Consider the following 17,491-nt stretch of genomic DNA (forward strand, 5'->3'; position numbering starts at 1 on the left):
TCTAAGTTAATTGTTTGAATTATCTGTTAACGATATGGTAATTGGCTGTGCTATTAAAAACCAATTAAAGAAAGAAAGTAGGCACTATGCTCAAGTCCTCCCAGCTTCTGCCCTCTTCGAGAATCTCATGAGAATCTTGGAGATGGCGGGAGCTGGAAGGCCTTGAGCTTGCGCAGATGCTCAAGACCCCTGCAGCGGCCCAGTGTAGATCATCAGCGGCAGGCTCTTTCAACACCGGCGCATGTATGATAAGCACAGTGGCAGTCAGTGGGGTGAGGAGGTGGACAGCCGTGCCAATCATCTTGGCTGCGGAGAGCAGTGCCAGTGACCTGAGGGGGTGGGATAGCATCAGTGGCCTCAGGGAGGAAGGATTTGGATTGGAGGGTAGCACATCTGGTGGCCTCCGGGAGAGTTTGGAGTGGAGGATAGCAGTGAAGTAAGTCTTGGGGGATGAGGGGGATATATTTTGCTAGTTGATTGAGTGCTGGTTAACTGGGATTCTACTGTATAAGTTTTAGTGTATAGGCTCCATGAGCTGCTATTTGCATGGTAACTTCATCACAAATGCTTCTGTTTTTGGAGCAGTGGTTTCAGGGGAGATTACAGAATTTTTCTCTTTTCTCCTCTCAGCTCACTGATAAATGTTGCTGCCTTTCTCTCTTTAGCTTGTGATCCATCCTGTGAGACTTGTCATTTGGACAGTCCTGAATGTTTGACCTGTGAGAAAGGAAAGGTCCTGCACAACAAAAGATGCATATCTGAATGTCCTGTTGGACGCTATGAGGATGCTGTAGGCAGATGCGAAGGTGAGAGAAAATTCTGGAAAGCTCTTGTTTGGTCATTGAACCTAAAGACCACAAAGATTTCAAAAATAAATAGAATAAAGCTGACATGGAACAACTGCCCAGAGTGCAAGTTAAGAAATGCATAATATATGGAGAAACTCTGTCAAGACCTTTTTTGTGGTTGTTTAAAATCCTCTGTCATCTAATTGCAATTTTTTAATGAAATGTTTTGGACATTTCCTACCATTCCTGGTAATGTGCAGCTTCCCATTCAGGGAAGAATCAGATGGTAATGTTTGTTTCTAGAAAGTGCTATTTTTTGTATGGGGAAGGGAGAACCTAGACCTCTGGTAGTTGGGATTTCTACTTAACAGTGTGGACAGGAATAACTGTGCAGTAATAGGTCTTTTTTTCATGACTTCATCTACCATATTGCTGTATTAGTTTGAAACTGCTGATTCAACATTTGCAGCTGAACATTATCTGTAAAAGTTCATTTACTCTTTCTGGGCAGCAATTCTATGAGTCAGATATAGTCAGGCTATCAGTGATGAGTAAAATTGGTGCTAACATAATACTACACAGGCCTCAGAACATTTAGAGTAGGGGCATTTTATCCAGGTGAATAATCTATATTCCACTGATAAGCAGGATAGAGTTAGGCACAAAAACGTAATTCACCCAAAGGCACTGCTCTCCCACAGCTTATAAATTCAAAGTTCTAAGCATGTGTGATTCTTCCCGCACACAGTGGTCTCTCCAGCTTTGTTTCTTCCGCTTTAGCAAACAGATGTGGGCCAAAGTTCTCCCTCTTTCTAAAGAGATTTTTTCCATATTCAGGCAGTTTTTTTCTTTTTTTTTTTTCTTCTTGAAAAGATGCACATTTATTACTTTATTTAAAAAAAATAAAAAAGTCGCCAAACTCAGAATTTCATCCTTGATAGAAGTGTGGCAGAAAAATCCAGAACCTTTGACACTCATTCTGGGTATGGACCATGCTCATGAGGTCTGTAAACATTTCACTTAAATGTCTCCTAGAGCGAGAAGAGATCATCTCAATCGAATTTGGGATTGTTTGATGGTGGAGCAGGGCTTCCACAAGAGAAAATTCAGAAGAGAGTTAGCTCTATATAGTCCTTGGTAACCCCTGTGCTTCCAAGTCAAATAGCCTTCAACCTCTGGACATGGCAATTTCTACACTTGAGCTGCCCAAGTCTACTAGGCCTGTAGTGCAGGTACTGTACCTTCAGAGTTTCTTCCAAAGCCAGAAGGGAAGGTGGCTGTATCTACCCCTTTATTGCCTTTAGAGGAGTGTAAGCATATGTGCACAGTCTCACCTCCAGACAAAAAGCGGCATTTGGATTCCTCTTCAGAGCCCCATCCTCAGCACAGACAACTTTCTTTCTGTGCAGAACTCTGGACTTTTTTATTTATTCATTTCAATTTTCTATACTGTTCTCCCAATGGAAATCAGAACAGTTTACATGAATTTATTCAGGTACTCAAGCATTTTTCCCTGTCTGTCTTGGTGGACTCGCAATCTATCAAGTGTACCTGGGGCAATGGGGGGGGGGAGGGGGAGAATTAAGTGACTTGCCCAGGATCACAAGGAGGAGCTTGTGTTTGAACCCACAACCTCAGCGTGCTGAGGCTGTAGCTTTTAACCACTACATTACTGTCCAGAGCTTCTCAGCACTGTGTTTGCCATGTCTGTGCAATGCTGTGCAACAGAGCCTTCTCCTCTGAAGAAATCCTAGAGAGGTTAGAACTTTATGGCTTGGAGAAGAGACTGCTAAAGAGAGATACGATAGATGGTTTACAAAATCCTAGGTGAGGATTGTTTGCTTTAAGAAAGGCCTTGAAAACTCATTTATTTAAGGAATATGTTTTGAAAAAGTTGTAATTATCTTAATGTTTTTTTATTGTATTGAATATTGTCTTTGTTAACCGCTTTGATCTTCTTTTGAGGTATTTGCCTCAAAATATGGACATCCATTTCTCATGCATTTTAGAATAGTATTTCCCAACATACAGCCCAGTGGCATAGTGAGGTTAGGAGGTGCTCTACCCCCACCCCCACGTGCTTTCCTCTCCGTCCCCTACGCCATACTTGTGCCCTCCCTTCTCATCCCCGTACCTTTTTAAATCTTCACCAGTGCGAGCAGCTTCTCTGGCCTGCTGCTCGCGCTAATGTTGGCTTTCCCTCTAATGTCATTTCCTGGCCCTGTGACCCAGAAGTGATTTCGGAGCCTGCTTGAGAAGCAGTCTAGAGCAGTTGCTCGTGCTGCTGAAGATTTTAAAGAGGTACAGCTGGGGCGGCAGAGAAAGGAGGGTGCAAACATGGCATAGAGGGGTAGAGAGGTGCCGGTGCCCCCACCAAAATGGCACCCAGGGCAGTCCACCCCCACCCCACTTACTACACCACTGATATAGCCTGTTCTAAAATGCTTGCAAAAGGGACATCAGTGTGCTGGTGATGTCCAGAAATGCAGATCCATTTTACAAATTAAACCATCCAAATTTTGAATGAGGCAAAACAAAGGATATGGACATCTTTATTGCACCATAGGAACTCCCATGTTATAAAATGGTCACATAGACATCTATATAGAGCAGAGGGATAGCTGAATGCTTAGAGTATTGGACTCAGAATCAAGTGATCTGGGATCAAATAACACTTCAGCTCTTTGTGAGTTTTTTTTCTTTTAAATTATGAGCCCTCCAGGGCTACCTGAATGTACACCACTTAATAGATGTAGATTTCTTATTTATTCACGTACAGAAAGCATTTTTCTGTCCCTGGAGGGCTCACAATTATAAAGAAATGACAAAAAAGCTGAGATGGGATTTGAACCTGGGTTCATCAGTTTTCAGCCCACTGCACTAACCATTAGGCTTTTAATTTAATTTATTTATAAAATTTATAGTCCACTTATAACTAAGTGTCTAACAGTATAAAACCCCCACATAAAATCTGAAACATAAACTAGACAAATACATAAAACCGAGAGCTTCAATTAAAGTCTTAATCACAAAAGGTCTGCAGTAAAATAAATTACTGAACTACTGGGTACGTGTCTACCATCATGCAGTCAGATTCTGGGAAAAACTTGTAAAAAAGGAAGTCTTCAAAACTTTCTTAAACTATAAAAAATTTAACAGAACCCAGGTCCAGGTAGCTTATTCTAGAGTAATGGACCAGCTATTGAAAAGGTATATGCTTTCATTACAGCATAATTTATAGTCCTTAACACTGCTACAGAGAGCTGTCTCACATTCTCAGATCTAAACTGACGTAGAGGCCTATATAATTATACTACCTGTGATAAATACCAAGACACAGTCACATAGAGCATTCCATAGATCAAACTCATGACCTTATATTGTATTTAATATGAAATAGGTATCCGATGCAGTGTGCAAATTTTGTGCTGCTGAATTCTGAATCACTTATAAAGCCTGCAGTGTGATTTAGCCACACCCAAGTATAGCGTTTTACAGTAATCAACCTTTGTCAAAATTAGGCTCTTCACAATTCTAAAATCATAAGGACTCAGCATCAGCCTCAATTAGCTAATTTTGTGATTGAAACAAAGAAGATCTTGCATATTGGACCAATCTGTTCCTGAAATGATAAATGAGAATCTAAGATAACTTCCAAGCATTTCATCTGCATTTTCATAGGAACAGATGCCTCACCCAGTGAACAAATAACAGGGGACAACAGGTTCGATTGTCTAACCGGTGTCAGGTCAAAAGCGCTCTGGTGCGTGCCTTTGTCTTCTGCGTTACTGTCTATGAACCTAACCGGTGTCAGGTCAAAAGCACGCCGGGACAAAGGCGCGAGCAGACAACTGAGCACAGCGTGGAGGCGCGCGCCGAAGAAAAAGACTGTTTTTAGGGGCTACGACAGGGGTGTGGGGGGGAACCCCCCCACTTTACTTTATACAGATCGTGCCGCGTTGTGGGGGGTTTGGGGGGTTGTAACCCCCCACATTTTACTGAAAACTTAACTTTTTCCCTGTTTTTAGGGGGAAAGTTACGTTTTCACTAAAATGTGGGGGTTACAACCCCCCACAACGCTGCCGCGATCTGTATTAAGTAAAGTGGGGGGGCTCCCCAACAAAACCCCCCGTCGCAGCCCCTAAAAACAGTCTTTTTCTTTGGCGCATGCCTCCGTCTTGCGCTCAGTTGTCGGCGCGCGCCTTTGTCTTCCGCGTTACTGTCTATGAACCGTCTAACCAGTCACTGAATCCTATTCTTGGTGAAGAGGTTTATTAAGAAGTTAATTTAAAAAAAATATTTTATTACCATGAACGTCCACAATTCCTGAAGCTGCCGTAGAGCCCTGCCCCTTGCTAGTTTCATATTTGGGGGAGGGAGGGGTAGAGCAACCCCTGGGGGATTAAGGAAATGACATGCCTTAATCCCTTCAGCAGACAACTGCTCAGTCTTTCTGTAATCTGTGCATGCCAAGTACCAGATCTAAGCAACAATGTTCATTTTTCTAGACATAGATATCCATTCCCCTTCTGAAATTGGAATGCTATGTTTTGACATTGTTTTAGATTATTGATTGAACCATGTCATCAAAAAGTGTGGAATTTTCAAGTGTGGAACTCTGAGCTGTCATGACGTTCCTATTCCTGCAGAAGAAAACTCTAAAGAAAATCCATGAATGTATAATGCAAACATTAAGTGACAAATGCCCATCATATTCCACAGTGAAGAAATGGAGTGCAAATGTCCAGCGTGGAGATTTTGAGACCGAAGATGCAGCAAGGTCTGGGAGGCCTCAAATGTTGTCAATTCCTGAAATTGTTGACCATGACCTGATTTTGGCAGATTGGCAAATATCGCTAAAACAATTGCTGAGACACTAAAGATATCCAGGGAATGTGTTGGGTATACAATGCACGAGCAACTGGATATGCAGAAGCTGTCAGCCAAGTGGATGCCCAATTGTCTGAATGCTGATGAGAAAGGATGTCGAGTGGACACTTCCAAGTTAATTTTGCAGCATTTTCAGTAAGCTGGTGCCAACTTTTTGGAGTGACTAGTCACTGCTGAGGAAACATGGTTACACCACTATGATCCTGAGACAAAACAACAGTCCTTGCAATGGTGGCACTCAGGTTCTCCAAGGCCAAGGAAATTCAAGACCCAAAAGTCAGCAGGAAAGGTCATGGCCATAATGTTTTGGAATCAGGAAGGTGTAGTTAATGCAAAATACTACTGTAACTTGCTGTGCCGATTAAAGGAGACATTGAAAGAAAAAAGGAGAGGGAAGCTGCAGAAGGGTGTTCTCATATTGCAAGACAATGCACCTGCTCATAAGGCTGACAAAACGATGGATGTTTTGATGCAGTTGGGGTTTCAGTGCATAGACCATCCACCCTACTCACCAGATCTTGCAGCATCTGACTATTTTCTGTTTCCAAACCTTAAAAAGAGTTTGAAATGGCGACAATGTTTGAGTGATTCGAAGGTAATTGCAGCAGCAGAGGAATATTGCAGTGACCAGACATCAGAGTATTTTTGGGAAGGGTTACAGAAACTTCAGACAAAATATGCCAAGTGTGTTGAACTTAGGGGTGAATATGTAGAATAACTTGTAAGTTTCATGGCTCCATGTCATTCCCTTCTTGGTTGGGCTGAGAACTTTTCAGCACCCCCTTGTATCTGGATAGTTCTGCAGCAGTGCACGGATGGAATGAGGTTGAAGTACCAACATATCCAGAAAGTGGTGATATCACTGCGCAACAAATTTTAACTTTTTTTTCTGGGGCAAGAAGAAAATGAGGTTTACTTTATAGAATTTGACCTGTGTATGAAAATAGCCTCGGTTTTCTCCTATCACATATAGTTGTTGTTTTTTTTTAGGAAATCGCAAATATTTATAGTATGAGAAGTCATAATGTAACGCATTGTGCCAATTTAACTAAGAAGCAAAACCCTGATACAAAATTGACGATTTAATCTCAACTGTACTGATGAAGCTTGAAAATTGCTGATGATGCAATACAGCACATTGCTGATGATGCAATAGGCCTACAGAGAACTGCATATTCCAGCTCCGTCTCCTCACCCATAATAATTTAATTACAGCGAAGATGGCTGTGTGATTGCTGAGCTCCTCCCCTGATTTTTCTCCCAGAAGATAAAAAATTTATTCAGAATGGCAACAGGGAGACAAACTCGATTAGAGGCTGCCTTTGCTGCAACAGGATCAAGTAAAAGATCTAAGCTTGATCCTACCACTCCATCCAAAGTGCCATTACCAAAAGACCAGGGAAATGTTAGAGAAGCTGATGGAGCGGATGAAAAGTGTACAAGAGCTGTTGCAAGACAACACAGTTAAGTTGGCAAACCTTACCAAACAGGTGCAAATTTCTAATGCTAGGCTGGAAAGCTGTGAACACCGGGTGGAGGCTTGTGAGACTAAATTGATTCAGTGCCAGTCTGATCATAAGACTGTTTTGCGTCTGTCAAAGGAATAGAAAGATCTGAACAACAGGGAGAAGAAACAATGTCAGATTGCTAGGTCTCCCAGAAGGAGCCAAGGGTTCAGATATCAAGTTTTAGAAGATTTTATACTGAAAACGCTCTCATTGAAATTCCCTCAACCATTGCAATTTGAAAGAGCACATAGAGTCCCATCAAGGAGGAATAACGGCTTTAATAATTTTTAAAGCCAATAATTTTTTAAGTGCTGCGATTTTCCCAAGCATTAGAAATATTGAAGGTGTCTAAAGAAAAAAGAAATATAAAGTAGCAGGAATCAAAGATCTTACTCCTACCTGATTTTGCAAAGGCTACTGCGAGTGTAAGAAATAAATTTTTAGTGCTCTACCCATGACTAAGGCAGATGGGAGTAAATTATGGGCTCTTGTATCTAGCAGTGATGAGGGTTACCCACTGCAACAAGACTATTCACTACGAGGAACCAGGACATTTACAAGAGTACATCAGTCAATTTGCAGAGGAGATGTCATAAATCTAGATGGTTGAAATGGATAACTTTATGAGCATTATTGGTTTATTTTTGTTTTACTCTTGTTTATTCGTGACAATGTGGCCCCCTTTGGGTGAAAAGGTAACAGGACTTTTTTTGCGTTTTTTTGGTTTTGTTTAAATAGGATGGACATATTGGTTCATGGGGGTTGCGTTTAGTGTCGGTTACTTTTAACATTCTAACTTTGAAATCGTTAATTTGATGCCGGTTTAAATGTTCTCACTGGAGAAAAAAATGGACTACACGGGATTGGCTACGAGGTCTGTCAATGAAATGCTCATCACAGGAAGTTCCTCTGCAAACTGGAATCAGGAAGTTGGGAACCAGAACGATCATCAGTGTTTTCCAAGAGACGGTTAATATGCTGTGGAACCTGGGCCATTTTACTTTCTCTGATTAATACTTGACTTGTCAATGCAGCTGTTGGAGGAACACTTAACCTAAGGCAGGCTATGAGTATGTTAGACTCTGATTCACATGAGGATAAATGAATTGGAGGCTTCATGCTTTCCAGGTTTTGTGAGAATCGGAAGAAGCAGACAATTTTGTTTTGTGGCTTGGGAATTGAAGGAAAGTTACACTTCTGAAACAGCGCCAGTAAAAGCGCGCTGAATTTAAAATGGGAAAGCTGTGGAGAGATGGATGCAGCAATGTCTATTAGGAGAATGTGGTGGGACATTGGTACTAATTGCGGTGGATGAAAGCCAGACAGATTAAATGAACGTTTCCTCACCTAATAGTTTGGATAAATTGTAGTCGGAGAACAAGGAAAAATTAGCACAGAGGTGACAGTCAGTCTGAGATATGTTGATATCAGAAGACATTAGTGAGGCATGAATGCGAAAAAAAACGTTGAATCAGGCTGGCAGGAACTGATTACAGGAATCTGCTGCAGGTTCTTAAAGCGATTTGAACGTCAGGATATTTGCCCTGTTTCTTCTCCATTTCAATTCTGTTTTCCCGAAGTTGCTCATCGTCAGCCTTCTTCAGTCATAGGTGTCTTCTCACTGTCACTGTAAACATGGCCAGGGTCTGCTTGGAGATGAACAGTGTCAGCATGTCCAGTTCACAAAGGCTGATTTCACTTTCTGTGCCACTGTTGGTTCATTAATCTCCGACACAGCACCAACGATCTTTTCTGGATAATTTAGTTACTGATTTATAGGTTTGTGTATTAATGAGTTGTATGAATGGGGGTGATTGATTTGATTTTTCATGAGTTGTATAAATGTGATTGTTAGTATGAATTTACTAGATAGGAATGTATGTATTTTGAGACTTTATAACTTTATGGGCTCCTTTTACTAAGGTGCGCTAGTGTTTTTAGCGCGCGCTGCATTGCTGCGCGTGCTAACCCCGCGCTATGTGTCAAGAACTAACGCCAGCTCAATGATGACGTTAGTGTCTAGCATGTGCGCTAAAACCCTTAGGGCAGCTTAGTAAAAGGAGCCCAGCTTAGTAAAAGGAGCCCTATGTTTATATTTATGGAAAGGAGGCATTTTTAAGGTCTAAATTAGGCACAAGTTATATTTGCTGTTATTTAAACTAGCTTGGATCACATATTTATATCCTAAGGTATTTTATGGTATTTTTTTAGGGTGTTGATTATATTTATGCACCAATTATATATTATATGATCCTAGGCAAAATGATGTCTAAATCCTAATGGGGACATGTTATCATTCCTCCTGTAATTTCATTGGGTGCATTATAATACATTTTTAGATGTTAACCCTATTTTATGAAGTTGATTAATTTAGTAGTGATACTATATGATTATTAGGGAATGACTTGGGAGACCTTCTTACTAATCTTTTCCATCTGGTTTTTATTATGAATTTATGTTTATTTCTATTGGATTAAGTAATTTTTTTGATGATTTTATTAAATATGATAGAATATTTTTAAAATCTTTTTTAGTATAGATCTAGCTACATCAAATGTTATTTAAAAATACATTTAATTGGATACATAGAGTGATAACTTGCTTTTAAATTTAATATGGGAAAATTTTCTGGAAATTGTACTTTAATTATTCATTTCAGTTGTTATATGATGGGTTAATTTAGGGATGAAGTTAGGGTTCTTGGGGAGGATGGTAGTCACGGGTCTATATGTCTGCTTACAAGTTTTCGTGTGCTATGTTGGGATGGGTTTGTGGAGGGAATGAGGGTATTTGGGGATTGGGTTCTGGATGTGTGTGATTATTTTATTTTTCTATTTGTTCAAAAGGAATTTGGGGGTTTATCTATTAATCCACATTAATCAATTTAAATGCAGTTAAAATTCCTTAAACGTTAATGGACTTAATCATCCCATCAAAAGGAAAAAAATACTATATTTTTTTGAAACAACAGCAGGTAGATATTTATTTCCTACAAGAGACGCATTTATCACCTATCGAAGTAGTCAAATTGGAAGGTGGGGTGAGTAAAATACTGTTTTTTTGCACCAGCAATGGGGAAAAAGGCAGGGTGGCTATCCTGATTAATAGGAAGTGTTCTGCTACATTTGGTAACTTTTGGGCAGATCCTATGGGTAGATGGCTCCATGTTAATATGACTTCAGGAAATGATGCCCTGACGCCTTCTTAATAGTTATGCTCCTAATTCAAATCAGGCAGAGTTCCTAAAAAAAACTCCAACATATAATTCTGTCACTGGCTACGACTAATTGTGGCTGGAGACTTTAATGCTGTCATGGATCCATTAAGTGGCAAATAACCCAGTAAACAAAATCATTAGGCCTAGATAATCTTATAAATTCATTTGGTTTGAAAGATATATGGCGGATTTTTCATTTTAATGCTCATGAATTCTCGTTTTGCTCTCAAGTTCATAAATCATTTTCAAGAATTGAATATTTTTTTGTTTCGTATCATTTAGGGCTCCTTTTACTAAGCTACAATAGCATTTTTAGCATGCACTAAACCCGCGCTACGCGGCTAGAACTAACGCCAGCTGAATGCTGGCGTTAGCATCTAGCGCGCACAGCAATTTAGTTCGCGCTAAAACCACTATCGCAGCTTAGTAAAAGGAGCCCTTAGTTAATCAGGTAACCAAATCCAGTATATCCGATTCTTTTGTCAGATCATGCTGGTATTTGGTTATGGATAGAATATCAGTTTACGAAAGTAGATTCTAATAGACCTGTTTGGAGGTTTAATAATGAATTGCTTGCAGATTCAAACTTTCTTGAGGAAATAAAAATTAATGAATATTTTCAATTCAGTACCTCAGAGGAAATCTCTTTGGAAACTATTTGGGATGCTTTCAAAACAACAATGAGATGGCAAATAATTTCGTATTCAGCGTATATTAGAAAATTACTTAAATTAGAATTTTCCAATTTGGAACAAACGATTTTGACTTTAGAGCCCCAATTGTCCTTGAAATGGGAATAAAATACTTTGCATGCCCTGTTGAAAGCTAAATATAAATATAATGAGATTTCTTCACAATTGGCTAGGAAAGTTTTGTTTTCTCAGCAGGCTCTGTATTATGGAAACTCGAATAAAATGAGAAGATTATTGGCTAATTATCTTAAAGCAAAAAAAGGAAAGTAAAGATTGTGGCCATTAAAGATGAAGAAGGTAAAATTCATACCCATATTATAGATGTTTTAAGACAATTTTTGGATTATTATAAAACTTAATATTCTTCTAAGCTTTATTCAAATAAAGAAATTGAAGGAAGAGAATTTTTAAACTTAATTAAAGGGCCAAAAATTCCTGAGTATGTGAAAGAAAAACTTGAGGCGCCTATATCATATACAGAACTCCAATCAGCATTGAAGTCTCTCAGAGCTGGATCTGCTCCGGGTAGTGATGGATTCACAGTGGAGTTTTTAAAATCATTTCAAAATATGCTATTACCTCATCTTTTAAATTTATATCAATCGCAACTGACTAAGGGTTGTATATCAGGTACTGTGGCGGAAACTTAACCATTATTTTGCCAAAGCCAAACAGAGATCCCATTTTGGCTAAACTATTGGCTTCTAGATTAGCCAATGCTCTCCCTTATATGATTGGTATGCACCAAACGGGTATCGTTGCTCAAAGACATTCTGCAAACAATACCAGATTGGCACTTCATATGCTCAATTTAGCAAAAGCAATAGAGGATCTAGCCTTCTCTGTTTCTCTGGATGCAGAGAAGGCCTTTGATCATGTAGAATGGACATTTATGTATCAAGCAATGGATTGGTTCGGAATAGGTTCTGGATTTATTCAAATGATTCAAACCTTGTATAGTTCCCCCTCAGCTAGATTATATATTAATAATACATTCTTGGAACGTTTTTTGTCTGAAGAAGGGAGTTAGAAAAGGAAGTCCCTTTTGCTTTTTGATATTGTTTTGGAACCCCTGTTGTTGGCCATTCAGCAAGCAAAGGAGATGCAGGGAATTCCACATGCAGGTTGAGATTTCAAGGTTTCAGCCTATGCAGATTATTTTGCTTCATTTGAAGAATCATGAATCTACCATCCTGCATTTACTGGAATTGATTGATCGATTTGGCAATTTAAATTGAGAAAATAAATTGGAGCAAATCAGATGTTCTTCCATTAAATGTGCATTGTGTAAAAGGTTTAATTCAGGGGTGTCCAACCTTTTGGCTTCCCTGGGCTGCATTGGCCGGAAAAAATGTTTCTGGGGCCGCGCAAATGCTGAAGCAAGACGGTAAATACCCGGGGCAGCAGAGGAAAACATTGCATCACCCTCGACCAGGGCCGCACAAAATACTTCACAGGCTGCAGGTTTAGACACCCCTGGTTTAATTGATCCATTCCCTTTCCTTTGGAAGAAGAGGGTATAAAATATTTGGGTATGATTCAAAAAACATTTGAAGACACAATGACAGTAAATGAAAAATCTTTATTGCTGAAAGTCAAATAAATGTGTGAGCATTGGAACCCACTACATCTTTCTTGGTGGGGGAGAGTCCAGACCATCAAAATGATGATTTTGCCTGTGGTTTGTTACCAAATGTGTATGTTACCGGTATAAGAAATTAAATGGGATTCTTACAAAATTTATTTGGATGGGTAAAACTGCTAGAATAGCTTTAGGGCTCCTTTTACTAAGATGCGCTAGCGTTTTTAGCACGCGCTGAAGATTAGTGCGTGCAAACCACACACTAAACGAAAAATACTAACACGAGCTCTATGGAGGCATTAGCGTCTAGCACATGTGGCATTGTAGCGCGAGCTAAGCGTGTGCTATAACCGCTAGCACACCTTAGTAAAAGGAGCCCTTAGTATCTTTTCAAAAGTCACAGTCGGCCGGAGGGGGGGGGGAATTTTTATAGGTATCATCAAGCTTTCAATTTGCGTCAGGGTATAAGAACATAAGAAGGTGCCTCTGCTGGGACAGACCAGAGGTCCATCCTGCCCAGTGGTCCGCTCACGCGGCGGCCCATCAGGCCTATCGCCTGAACAGTGGTCCCAGACTAATTTTGTAACTTACCTCTATCCTCTAATCCTATCCTTATAACCTACCTCTACTCCTATCTTTCCTGAACTCATGGAGAATCTGCCGGATTGGCTGATATTAGAGAGTCATCTCATGCCCCCATTACATCTGAGCCATATTTTGAGTATCAAGCTGCCTAGAATATATAAGGATAATAGCATTCTTTTTTCTACATGGAATACATTAAAATTTATCAATAATTTAACATCTACTCCAATACAACAATCCACGTGTCAATCTCTATAGTTAAACTCCAAGTTACAAATCAGCGAGTCTAAAATCCTCTAGAAACATCGGCTGCAGGCAGGCATACGTACTTTAAATAATGTGATCTCAAATGGGATAATGCTAAATTTATTACAACTGCAACAATCATTCGGCATATCAAAGTCTCAAGCTTATAAATGGTTGCAGTTGAAACAGGCCATTCAGAAAGGGTTCCCTGATAGGTACAACTTATAAAATCAGTATAGCTTGCCGGGCCTATGTTTCCAGACAGATTTGCAAGGGCATCAGGCCGCCAAGTGGTATAAATTAATATTGGATTACTTGAATAAAAAACCTAAAACAAGCCTAAAAGACATTTGGAGCATTGAGATAAAGCAGCAGATTTCTGCTACTCATTGGCCACGAATTTGGACTTGGAGGATGAGATGTACAGTGTCAGCATCTATGAGACAAACCTGATTTCATTTGTTATTTTATTGTCCCTTGATACTCAATTTTTGGAAATCAATATGGGGGAAAAATTATTATGATACTGGAAACTTCAATTCCATTGTCCTACGATGTGGTCATATGTTGAAAGCTAAAAATCCATTATACAGGTATAAAAGCAGACTTCTTATAATTATGACAGGGATTGCCATGCAAATGATCACCAGGAATTGGAAGAACTGGGACAGGTAAATTTTTCCTTTTGGTGGGAAACATTGTATCAATGTTATAGATATGAAAAAATGAATTTGGAAATATTGGGACATAATAAAATATTTAAAACAACATGGGGTCCATTAACGGAATTTGTTAAATCGGATTAATTGTATAAGCTTTTAATTCTTATTTCATCCGGGGGGGGGGGGTGGAGAATATATTTTGTATTGTGTTATTTGATTGGATGTAAGTGCTGTTCATTATCTTACTTGTTTGTAAAATTTTTGCACTTTGTATTCGAATTGAAAATCAATAAAGAATTACAAAAAAAACCCAACATTAGCTTAAAAATCTAATTTGAGGCAAACTGTTTTAATATTTCAGCGATTGTTATAACATTTACTCCAAGCATTAGAAAATATGGCAAAAATGTTAATTTTTGCATTATAATACTCTTTTGCCAAAAATCAGAGAGTTATACTGAAAAATTAAGGTCAGTTTTGAATTCAGCAACCCCAAATCATTATAGAACACCCACTACAATTCATGCCCCAAAACCTCTGTTGCACGGTATATTCAAATCATTGCCATTGACCAGTTTTGTATGAGCATACAGTATACAAAAAGAAAACCAAACAGAAGTGGCATATCACTCATTGAAGTTGCATTTTCAAAAAAAACAAATATTTTCAAACTTTTTAGCATTTCTTTTAGCAAAACAGTGCTCAGAGTTGTTTTCCAATATCAGACCAAATACCAGGGAAAATCCCTCGTGTTAAATGGCTGTGATAGAACTCTCAATCATTGCACTTCTTGCTTATTAAACATATCTTGAACTTTGAACCACTTATCTGAATTTGCAGCATAGATGAAACCTGGCTTAAAGTCCTTTGGGTTCTGACACGTTTCGCGGCTACTGCTTTAGAAAACCCATAGCAGAAAATGCAAGTTGAAAAATCGTGAATGGTCTGTCTATCAGAGCACCTACTGTTCGCTTTAGCAAATTGTATGAGTATATGCCATAAAAGGGAATCCCAGAGGAATCTCAGGTCCCATTGGTTGATAGCACTTTATTGCTGACTCCCATTTTCTTCGATATTTGAGGGCTTAATACAGAAAGCATAGATGTTTTTCTCTTTGTATATCCTTTTTGATGACATGCCCAGTCAATTAGTATAGTCTAGCTAGACCCAAGAGTTGAAAGGAAATCTCTTTCAAGGAACCCGCAGGGATCATTTTTTTATCGCTATAAGACAGGAGACCAAAATGACATGTCTCCTGTGGCCCGAGCAACAGCACCATCCAAAAATAATGTAACATAGTAAATGATGGCAGATAAAGACCCGCGTGGTCCTTGCAGTCTGCCCAGGAGTTTCATACTCATCATCTAGGAATTATTCATTTTACTTGCTAAGTTCCTCTCTATTTTGTCCTTTCATCCACCCCACGATAAGCAAGACCTGAATTCAGATGATGTGAATGTTGTATAGAATACACATACTTGCTCCTGATCTGTCTTGCCACATACGGGACAAAGACAGCAGAAGTCCGTCCGGCAATAGCTTCACTTCCCCACTGCTAGGGTTGTATTTAAGCATCACTCCTGCACATCAGAAACAAAATTATACTTGTTGATCTGATGACCTCTTGAGTTTTGTCTCGATACTGTTCTCTTTCTATTTAGGGATCCTTTGTGTCGATCCCACGCATGTTTGAACTCAGTCACTGTTTTTGCCTCCACTAACTCCACAGGGAGGGCATTCCATGCATTTACCACCCTCTCCATGAAAAAGTATTTCCTGGTATTACGCCTAAGTCTACCATCCCACAGCCTCATAGTATGTCCTCTTGTTTTACTGCTTCTCCGACTCTGGAAAAGATTTGTCTGCAGATTAATAGCATTCACATATTTAAACGTCTGTATCATATATCCTCTGTCCCTATGTAGAGTGGTTAAGATGTAACATCAACCTCGAAAAAGTGAGCTTTTTAGGGCTCCTTTTACAAAGCCCTTTTAAGCAGGCAATAATTTTTTGGCTAGCGTGTCCTACAGCGCGCTCTAATCTGGTACGTGCGCTAAAAACGCTAGCGCACCTTTGGAAAAGGAGCCCTTAGTCTGGATTTGAATATGGTCAGAGTAGAAGAACCCCCCCCCCCACACCCACACACAAAAAATAGGAGCCAAAACTTTGGGGGGATGGAGAAAACCAAAACAAACAGCTGGCAAGATTAAACTGAGTTTTTTTGCATCATGGAACACCTAATTTATTAAAGGCTTTATTCTCTGAGCGCTTTAAATCCATCCCTGTGTTTTGATTAACTGCTGCTGTTCAAAAGTAGATTGGTTTGGTTGGTTGTTTATTTAATACTTACATTGTGAGCCCACCAGGGACAGAGAAAGTACCTGCATATAATGTCAACTGCTTTGGCTGGTCCACTGAAAGTTGATATATCAAATCCCTCTTTAGACTTTTACTTGATTTATGAAGAGCAGGTAGTAATTTTTGTAATGTTATAGTACCTCGCTCTGCTCAACTAGCATCAGAACTATGCACGATAAGGAGGTCATACTCAAAAAGTTGCGTAAAGTGAATGTGCCAAGTGTGAATTCTATAATGACAGTAACCTGTGTAATTGTCCCCATGGAATAATTTAATCTAATATACAATTTATTATTCACGCTATACCAAAAAAGAAAAAAGTTCAAGTCGATTTACATCTAAGGAAGCCGTAAAATCTGTGGGGAAAATACAAAATCAATAATTAAAATATCATATACTATGGATATCACAGTAAATCATATAAAAAAGTTTACAAATTTTTACAAAATCTTAAGTAATTAATATCAGTCCTAATGTGAACAGGTAGATTATTCCAAATTGTAATAGCAGCATAAGCAAAAGAGGAGCTGAATTGTTGTTTATACCGTACTTCTCTAATCTGTGGAAAATGTAGTAATAAAGTACCACATAATCTGGTGGAAGAATAATGCAAATGTGGAAAAAAAAGCAAAAACAGATGATCTGAAGAGTCAGTTTGGGTATCCGATGGACTATGCAAGCTGATTTAAACTTAATTCGTCTCTCAACTGATAACCAATGAAGATTCTTATATGCCCACATTTACACGCCTAACTTTAGACATGAGCCCTTATGCTAGCTCAATGGCTGACATAAATACTTTTGTCTAAATGCTATCAGGCACTTAACTGTCATTGCATAACCTTAGGGCCAGATTCTGCAAACAGCGCCTAAGCACACCTACATTGTAGGCGTCGCTTGGCATGATTGTCAGTTGTGAGGCACCATCTGACGGCATCTAGGCGTGCTTAGGTGTCACAAGTC

The 17,491-nt window shown here is 39.2% G+C and overlaps 1 protein-coding gene across 6 annotated transcripts in view; it reads left to right on the forward strand.

The window, feature by feature from the left end:
* Positions 1-17,491, forward strand: part of FRAS1 (Fraser extracellular matrix complex subunit 1) — a 741,777-nt gene that overhangs the window by 371,939 nt on the left and 352,347 nt on the right. For 5 of the 6 annotated variants that reach the window (XM_033963431.1, XM_033963422.1, XM_033963441.1 and 2 more), the window contains one exon: positions 666-806. The exons of the other annotated variant lie outside the window; for it this stretch is intronic. In XM_033963431.1, the coding sequence (XP_033819322.1) occupies positions 666-806 (141 nt within the window). The remainder of the gene's footprint in view (positions 1-665; positions 807-17,491) is intronic. 6 annotated transcript variants of the gene reach the window in all.

Source organism: Geotrypetes seraphini, chromosome 1 (genome assembly GCF_902459505.1).
Source record: "Geotrypetes seraphini chromosome 1, aGeoSer1.1, whole genome shotgun sequence".
Taxonomy (NCBI): domain Eukaryota; kingdom Metazoa; phylum Chordata; class Amphibia; order Gymnophiona; family Dermophiidae; genus Geotrypetes; species Geotrypetes seraphini.